The sequence below is a fragment of the Zingiber officinale genome, chromosome 10A, assembly GCF_018446385.1.
Source record: "Zingiber officinale cultivar Zhangliang chromosome 10A, Zo_v1.1, whole genome shotgun sequence".
NCBI classification, from domain to species: domain Eukaryota; kingdom Viridiplantae; phylum Streptophyta; class Magnoliopsida; order Zingiberales; family Zingiberaceae; genus Zingiber; species Zingiber officinale.
Window position 1 is genome coordinate 76,743,852 of NC_056004.1, and position 9,364 is coordinate 76,753,215.

The window sequence follows — 9,364 nt, forward strand, 5'->3', positions numbered from 1 at the left end:
CTGGCTGCGATCTGCTTGACTCCTGGGGATTGGTTCGAGCTCAGAGAACCAGGTAAGGAGGAAGAGGGATTGGCTGCAGCGCTGATTTGCGCAGTTTTGGACCAGATCGGTGACAGCAGAGATCAGGTTTGAGAAGCAATAGAAAACAGCGAGAGGAGAGAACAGAACAACAACAAGAAAGCTTGAAAGAAAAGTCTGTGCTGTTGTGCGAAGTTCTTGAGCTCTCGGGTGAACTGCGATCTCTGTTCTGCTACTGATCCTCGCGTGGTTGTAAGCATTTTTATTCTCCTTTGCCACCGAGTTTTTGTAAGTCTCGTGCTTTAACTTAGATATTTCTTGAGACGTTGTGGGGAGGTTACTCCACCGAGAAGGAGGATTTGTAGCCGGAAGTTATCCGGGGTGCGATCTACCGAAGATCAAGGAGTCGTCCACCTTACGGACACGCCGAGGAGTAGGGGCAAGTTATCCCCGAACCTCGTAAATCCTAGTGTTAGTGTGCTTGTGTTTTTCTTTCCTTTAGTTGTCTAATTCCGCTGTGCTAACAATTATCTGTGTAGAAGTTTTGTTTAAGTTTTTTTAAAGGCTATTCACCCCCCCCCCCCTCTAGCCATCTAAGATCCCAACACTAAATAGAAGGGTTAGATTATGATGAAACCTATGCACTTGTCAGACTTGTATCCATCAGGATGTTGCTAGCCTACGCAGCACATAAAGGATTCAAGTTATACCAAATGGACGTAAAGTCTGCATTCCTCAATGGGTTCATCAAAAAAGAGGTTTATGTAAATCAACCCTTAGGATTTGAAGACTTAGACCACCCAAATCATGCCCTTAGGTTAAAGAAAACGACATATGGACTAAAACAAGTACCTAAGACTTTGTATGAATGACTATCAACATACCTAAAATATAAGAGATTTAACCAAAGACAAATAGACCAAATCTTATTTGTTAAAACCTTAGAAAAAGATATTTTATAGCTCAAATTTATGCAGACGACATAATCCTTGGCTCAACAAATACTAAAATTTTAAAATAGTTTATCAAATTAATATAAAATAAATTTGAAATGAGCCTAGTGGAAGAATTTAATTTTTTTCTTAAGTTTACAAATAAAACAAACAAAAGATAGAATCTATATTTTTCAAACAAAATACGCTAAAGAGTTAATTAAAAACTTTGGAATAGAAAATTCTAAAAATATTAATACCCCAATGGCAACCAATATTAAATTGACTCTGACTTAGAAGGAAAATCAGTAGACTTAAAATATTATAGAAGTGTAACAAGAAATCTACTATACCTAACTGTAAGTCAACCTGATATTTTATTTATAGTATGTATGTGTGCTAAGTATCAATTGTGTGCAAAAGAATCACACTTAACTAATATAAAAAGAATAGCTAGATACATTAAGGGGACACTAAATGTAGAACTTTGGTACTCTAGGACTAGCACATTTGACTTAGTTGGATACTCAGACTCAAGCTATGTTGTGTAAACTAGATAGAAAAAGTATAAGTGGAAGCTGCAAGCTACTAGGTCAGTGCCTAGTAAGTTGGTCCAGTAGAAAGAAACAATGTATTACCTTATCCACTACTGAAGAAGAGTACATAGCTATGGGGGAATGTGTATCTCAACTATTATGGATGATACACACTTTAAAAGATTATCAATTAGAATACAAAAAGACAAAAATTTTAATTGATAACATAAGTTCAATTAATTTAACCAAAAATTCAATACACCACTCAATGACCAAACATAGAGGTTAAGCATCACTTTGTAAGAGATCATGTAGCTAGGGGTGATATTGTACTTGACTATGTTGAGTTTAAGTCAAATCTAGTAGATAGTTTTACAAAACTCTTACCTGAACTTGAGTTTAGTAAACTTAAAAGGCAATTAGGTATATACTTAGTAGAATAGATTCTAAACTTTTCAAAATCATTCTTTTTATTGTTTTTCCTTTTCAAAAACTATGGTTTTTTAAATTATTTATCAAAACCCTTATAAACTTAAAAAAAACTTAGTTTTAAAATTATAGGATAAATTCTTTTATTTTCTTCAAATTTTTTAATTTTACTAGTACTTTCAAAAATTTGACTTAGCCTAAATTTTTCTCCTTGAAAGCATATACTCATAGGTTTCAAACCAGAGCATCTCACAAATATACTAGGAATACCTTGCTTATGTATAAAAAATACTTAAAATGGTATGAGATGCATAGGGGCCTAAACTTCAAAATACTTATGTTTGTGCATCAACATAAGTCTGGGCTATAAATACAAATTCAAATTGATCAAGTTAAGTCATCTTTTTTAGTCAAACTAACTGGATCAATTATTTAATTTGATTAACCAAGTGCACGTTGCTACCTTATGGTAAACAACTAGTAGTTAAAGATTAGACATTTATTCTAAGAAAAGTGGATGTTTGTTTTTAATTTTTTTTTTTTTAAAAAAAATCTCTTTACTTAGATTCTTACATGCTTGGACTGTAAGATTTTTAAATCATTGACTTTCCCCTCAAACTTAAAGAACTTATTTAAATAAGTTTTTTAAGACATTAATCAAGTGAGGTTAATTTTTTTTTAGTTTTTTTATAGCTTCTTTACACCAATTAGTATTTTTTTTTATATGTCACAGGGGAGTAAAAGGCGTTAAGTCAAAGTATTTTTTAAATTTTTAAAGTCAAAGTATTTTATAAAATTTTAAAGTTAAAGTATTTTTAAAATTTTTAAAGTTAAAGTATTTTACAAAATTTTCCTGTTAAAGTATTTTATAAATTTTCAAAGTTAAAGTATTTTGTAAATTTTTAAAGTTAAAGTATTTTATAAATTTTTAAAGTTAAAATATTTTTCAAAGTTAAATATTTTTATAAAATTAAAGTATTTTTTAACTTTTCAAAATTAAAGTATTTTTTTAAGAAAAAAGTGAGTACTTTCCAAAAAGCAAGTTAATTTTTTTTTAAAAGTACTTCTTCAAAATTATTTTTTTTTTTTGTTTTTGTTAAGTACTAATCAAAAAGAGAAGTTAAGAGCAAGTTCAACTATCCTTGAAAAAATAGAGTTTAAACAAAGTGTTTTTTTTAAAAAAATAGTTAAGTATGTTTAGCTACGTGTTTACTTAAGTATTTTAAAAGAAAAACTCAACTTTTGAAAACTAAGTTTTTTTTTTTTGCTAAGAAAGTACTATATTTCACGAAAAGTTTCTAAACTCTTAAGGATTCTTAGTTATATTTCATAACTTAGAAACATAGTTTTTGGAAAAATTATTTTTCCTTATAAAAATACTTACTCATTCTTACTTGTTATCTATATATTGTACTTAACTATGAACTATGTTGCTATAATAAAAAAAAGAAGAGATTGTTAGTGCAGGGAGCACCAGATGATCGAACCTGAGTTTTGATAATAACAAATGGTTCTAAGTGTTATTGATGTTCTAACAAATTGAACTGAGTGTACAAGAAAGTCCTAAGTAATCTTAGGCAAAAGGAAAGTTCTAGCTGTGGTTAGGTAACGAAATCCTGGTCCGAGAGACTAGGCAAAGTCTTAGCGAGCCAAGGATGTTGGGCGAATTCTTAGAGTTGAGGACTCTAGGTGAAAGTCCTAAGAGTCACGGACACTAAGCATAAAACTGGATGGATCGGAGATCAGATGTCCAACATGAAGTCCTGATATCTCGAACGCTGAACAAAAGTCTAGATTGTCTAGAGAACCGATCTGGCAAAAGGTAATCTCTCCTAAAAGGAGTGGTGAGGATCCATTCCTTGAAGAAGGAACAGTAGGCATCAGTCCGATATAGAGTTTCAACAAAACTCAAAGTCAAAGCTTTCGCGAAGCAGCAACCCAAGCAGGTGCCTGGCCAGACACCCTAGTGGTCCAGGGACCCAAAGGTGCTCCAAGCGCCTGGACGGTCGAAATTTGATCGACACGTTGAGTTGGAGTGCGACGATTGGCCGACCCACGTCAATGATCCAGGCGCCCGAAGATGATCCGAGCGCTCGGACGTGGATAAACTTTAGGGATGAAGTTTCGACGAGAGTTCGCCACGTCAGCATAGTCGAGGTGCCTGGGAGGGGATCCAGGCTCCCAGAAGAGGCTATAAAAGGAGGATTCGACTAGTAGCTTCGACATATCATTCCAATCATCTTTGGCTCCTACGCGCTGATCAGAAAATACTTCTACGATACTCAAACGTTGTTCCAACAACTGAAGGCTCGATTTTTAAATTTGCAAATTGTCAGTACATTTAATTTATTTTAGTTATTCAAAAGTTGTAAATCTCTACTTATACTATTTCAAACTGATAGTGATTGTCCATCGAAAGTACTCAACGAGTGCGGACCTAGGAGTAAGAGTCGTCATAAGGTCGGAACTAAGTAAATCTTGGCCTTGTTAGCATTCCATTTTCTTTTCTTTATTCCACTGCCACTTGTCTCTCAAAATTTTAAACAAATGTGAAAACTACAAACGCTGTTCACTTCTCTCCTAGCGCAACAATCCTATATCAAGTAGTAAGGTAGATGTGGAAATTGGACTCTCTTTATAACAATATTCTTATATCTAAGTGCTTCCAATCTTCAATAACTGCAGCCTAAGATATAAATGACCTTTGTCTTAAAATAAAAGCGCTCTAAATTTCAAGACGAACTTTGAACGCTTTGAAACTTTTAGAGAGGAGAACTCTAAAGAGGATAACTTGAGGTAGTGTATCTTAAAGTAGAGGACTGAGGTTCCCTATAGGCTATATAGGAATAGAGAGGTAACTCAGGGCACAAAATGAAATGGAACAAGAAAAGATCAAATTTAAGGAGGTGAAAAACTAAAAGCCACCCATTAAATTTGAATTAATATGGTATAAACATCTTTAACTAGTCCCGTTAGATTTAATATTCGCACACATTTGACTTAGTGCTCACATATTCGCGTCCATAAACTGTGCTTTAGATGAGATTGTGTCTTTATTTGATCATAAATTGATATGAACCAACCAAAATGACTCGTGATTTTTTCCATCATGTGAGTAATTATAAATTGGACAGTAACTCCTCATTTACTTGAGGAAAATCCCTCTTAATCTCTTCTTCCTCTTGTTCTTGTTGTGATTTCTTGCTTATGACTTTGCCTCCTTATCCTCATGCTCATCTTGATCCACTTGTGTTAGTGCCACCAGGCGATTAGTTGCAACTCCGCTTGTTCCTTTGTATCCATGGCCAAATATGAGCACACCATATTGCATCGTCTAGATCTAGTGCACTCGCTCTTATCTTAGATTTGTGTCACCCCTTTCGTAGATCATGCATGGATCTTTAGCTCAAAGTGTCGGCCGACTTAGCTCACCAATTTCACCCCCTATAGAGCTACAAGCATCACGTGTTACAAGGTGGAGATCCGATCATCATCGTTGACATTCACAAACTTGACACCACTCATCACTTCCTTCCCTAGTGACCTTTTTCTACTCGTCGATGATGTTTCATAGCCATCAATTGTACGAGTGGCATTTAAATCTACCCAAAAAAACATCAATGCAACTGAGGGTGCATCCTTTAAGACTAACACATGAATGGTTAGATTCCATACAAAAATAATAATAATAATAACAGCAATTTTGGTTGTTAGACATCAGATACAGAATCGAATTGCCTACACAGGATGATATATCTAAAGGAAATCTTATTAACATATTCCAGGCTCCTTATCGGACTGTCTACGATCAATCTGATAGCACGATAACTTTTGATATTGCAACATGTTGAGCAGTTCATGGCGACAGCTTCAGATCATTTCAGTTTGCAGTTTTTTCTCCTCGTGTGGAGGATGGAAACACACGCTTACTGAATGGCAAACACAATAAACAAGTTCAGAGTCGAAGAAAAAAAGTTGGACGAAAAGGAAAATGTGCGGATGAGATAGGGGTGAGCATTCGATTAATTTGGTCCATAAATTAATCAAATTAACCGAAAACAAATTTAATATTGGCTAACCGAATCGAATCAAAATTTTACTAAAATCGAATTAACCGAATCAAATTAAAAATTAATTATTTCAGTTAACCGAATTTGTTTAAAATAATACTAAAAAAAAATTATATAAAATTAATACCAAATTAACCGAATGCTCACCCCTAAACATTTAGATACCTCTCTACTACAACTTATCAGATAGTTTGTCCTTTATCAACTTCTTTTGGCTTTGTGACCTTTTCACTTTCCTTCTGCAATGAGAAAACAAATATGAAAAACTTGACTGGAAGGCCACACTGTGGTGCAGATAATCTACTTCTCGAGAATAATTAACCTTACAGAAAATGAATTCATGGATCGAAGCAAATACACAGTCACACGCAGTTTCAACATACAAAACTTAAGTATATGGAAGACGAATCCAAAAGAAACATGTTCAAGGAAATGGTGATAAGGATCATCTAGCATCATATTATTTTCTAAAGATTACCAAATAACATAGAAGAAAAATAGATGTGGTAATAAGAGAAATGAAAACTATATCATCGCAAAACGAGAAAGCATCAGCGCCCATGAGAAAATGAAGTCATCATATAGAAACCTTAATGGAGTCTGAACTTAATCATAGTCAATTTATACGTCAAATGAGAAACCAAGGCATGAAGGTTAAAGGTAAAAAATAAACATACATTAAGTATGTTAGCAAACTAATCAGAATGCAAATTCCATAAATCCCCCTTCAAATAAATCTCAATGAAGGATGTCATCTAAACCTTGGATCACAATCAAGTTAATGATAAACATTGATGTGAACCATGTCATAATATATATAATGCACTCATATATTGTACACACGGCAACTTTTGTTATTCCAAGATCCACGAGTAAATGTAGAATGACACAAGGTTTAAAGTCTCAAATCATGCTAAAGTTTCAGACTTTGACTAGAAAGATATTGTTTCAATATCATACCGATGTTCCGATGTACAATGTTGTTAAAGAATTTGAGGGGGAATAAGGAAAGAGATGAAAAATAAGAAAATACAACTAGATAACTAAGTTCAAAGTTCAAACTTCATGTCCTATTTGGAATAGTATAATTTTGATATTGTATTATACTAATACAACCACAACAACAATCAAACCTTATCCTACTAGGCGGGGTCAGCAATATAATGCTTATCGATACAAGTACCAAATGATGTATTTGTAGCATGTCAAATAGTACCAAATGTCAATATGACACGATAGTTATCGATATTACTGATACAATGAAATAGGATAAATTAACCACAGCGAGTAGTATCAAGTTTCGACCTTGCTGCCGGTTCGAGATTTTTACCCATGGTATAATGCTTATAAATTTTGACCTTCTCGCCTAACGAAAGAAATATAATGCTTGATTTACATGAATGGATAGATAGGAGGTATAGGAAGGAGGCAAGGGGAAAAATCATAGAATTGCACAAGGATCATGGGTCACTCACATGAATTTTGTATTGTTTTCCCTCTCCCTCCTATTTTCTTTCCTAGTTATTCAAATTCGATACAAGTAAACAAAATAACCAAGCCTCACTATCTTATATGCTTTGTTAACTTCAATAATCAGATCCAGCATCAACTCTGTTTTATGTTGCACCTGTCAACTTTTCACAAAGCATAAACAAAACCAAGTTGACATACCTCCTCTCAAATTTACATATCCAAGAGAACAAAGAGGTGTACATGTATTAGTGCTAGAGGCAAGATTAAAAGTTTAGGAGGCAAAGTAGTACTAAGGAAGATTAGTAGCTTTGGAGAGAAAAAAAACATGCAAGGATTATTAAAACCCCAACCCTTGTTGATCTTGAAAATACGTATTTAATTCTGGAATTACAAATTCACATTTGAGGTGCATGGTAAAGTTGACTGTAAATGCTAATCATTCCATAGTTTCGTTTTCGTTCTTCAGAAACTTCAGAGAAAATCATGTTTGAAAAATCCTAGGAAACCCACAATGCTTCTTCGCCGCAATATCTTAATAGCAAATGTTGGAAGTAGCATGTAGGTATTATTAATCAGAACACTTTTTAGATAAAATATGCAGAAGTAAACTGCCAATCCCAATCTCTTCCAAAATAAACTTGAATTGTTCTCTGCCAACTATAACCTTGAATTGCTAATTTGTTTTGAGTAGAAAAGTATTTTCAAAACTCCTGGAGGTGTTTAAATAAAAAAACCCATAGTTAACAACAGATTGTAGTCAGAGGAAGCTTGAAACACAATTCTGTTCACAAAATAAACAAGCTTTAAAACACTAGAAGAACAAGAAAATTGGGCAGGAAATAATTCCATGAGAAAAGTAAAATCACTCCCCAATTATTAAAGATAAATGCAGCACTGAAACAGCATATTCCAATTTCAGTGTAAGCCTGAAGCCATTGCCATCCAAAGGAACTCAAACGGAAAAGGCAAAAGAACAATTACCTTTCCGCTACTTTCAAAGTAATCATTCAACGCCCACTGGTACCTGGATTGGTCCAAGCCGAACCAATTCGCCAAGTGTTCGTCCAAGCTCGAATGCGCTGCCAATCAGAGAAAGGATAAATGAAGGAAGTTATTTAGCCCGAAAACACGAAAAAAATCGCACATGATACCATTTTGGACTTTGGCGACCGCGTCCCAGAAAAACCCTAACACAGATCCGGCAGACTTGGCAGCCGGCTTCTCAAACTGCTGAGGTGGGACCTGCACCGGCGGGGGAGGAGAAGGAGGTGCCTTAGCCGGATAAGGAGCTTCCGCGGCAGGGGTTCCGGCAGTAGATCCCTGCGCTGGCCTCCGGATGTCCGATCTCGGGCTCCCAGCGGCAGGTGTGGTCGATGGGGGAGTGATGAAGATGGTGTAGCTTCCAGCCTTCCCGATCACTGGAGGAGGCGGCGGCGTACGAGCAGCAGCCATGGATCGCCGGGGAAGGGGCCGAGAGAGAGAGAGAGGGTTTAGCGGTCTGGTTCAGTGGGAAAAGCAGGAGCCGCCATGGGCAGGGCGACGAAGATAAAAACGGCGTGACCTTTCTGCGCTCTCTCTTTTTCTCTGCGGGAGGAGGGTATTTTGGTAATTTCGTCTTTACTGATCATAAAGATTACGAGGGAATTTACTTTGCTTGTTGGGTGCGATCTTTTCGTGGCGGTTTTAACAGGGAACAGACATTGTTACCAATGGTATCACATGGTTGCGTGTTCCGTGTCGCGCCGGAGGGGACAGAATCTATTCGGACAAAATAGATTTCCAAATTTAATTGACAAAGCAATTTAATAAAAAAAAAAGATAAAGAATTGTCCACGTCGACTTGGTTTCTTCGTTAAATCAAAGATACTCTCAATTATGTTTGTAATACTCACCTTCTCATCTCATA

At 35.4% G+C, this 9,364-nt stretch overlaps 1 protein-coding gene across 2 annotated transcripts; it reads right to left on the minus strand.

The window, feature by feature from the left end:
* Positions 1–5,527: 5,527 nt before the first annotated feature.
* Positions 5,528–9,034, minus strand: LOC122028022 (lysine-rich arabinogalactan protein 19-like). Of its 2 annotated transcripts, none has more exons than XM_042587040.1 (4): positions 8,610–9,034; positions 8,440–8,537; positions 6,151–6,224; positions 5,528–5,844 (listed from the first exon to the last, which is right to left on the minus strand). In XM_042587040.1, exons 1-3 carry the CDS (start codon positions 8,908–8,910, stop codon positions 6,168–6,170), a joined length of 456 nt encoding a protein of 151 aa, XP_042442974.1. In that variant the 5' UTR covers positions 8,911–9,034; the 3' UTR covers positions 5,528–5,844; positions 6,151–6,167. The 2 variants fall into 2 exon arrangements, with proteins under 2 accessions (XP_042442974.1, XP_042442973.1); XM_042587039.1 differs by having other exon boundaries at positions 6,133–6,224.
* Between the last annotated feature and the right edge of the window lie 330 nt (positions 9,035–9,364).

Coding starts and splice junctions, on each gene's coding strand:
- LOC122028022 (XM_042587040.1), bottom strand. CDS start 8,910: ATGGCTGCTGCTCGTACGCCGCCGCCTCCTCCAGTGATCGGGAAGGCT. Junction 8,538..8,609: donor GGTCGCCAAAGTCCAAAATG/GTATCATGTGCG, acceptor TCTGATTGGCAG/CGCATTCGAGCTTGGACGAA. Junction 6,225..8,439: donor ACTTTGAAAGTAGCGGAAAG/GTAATTGTTCTT, acceptor TTCTCATTGCAG/AAGGAAAGTGAAAAGGTCAC.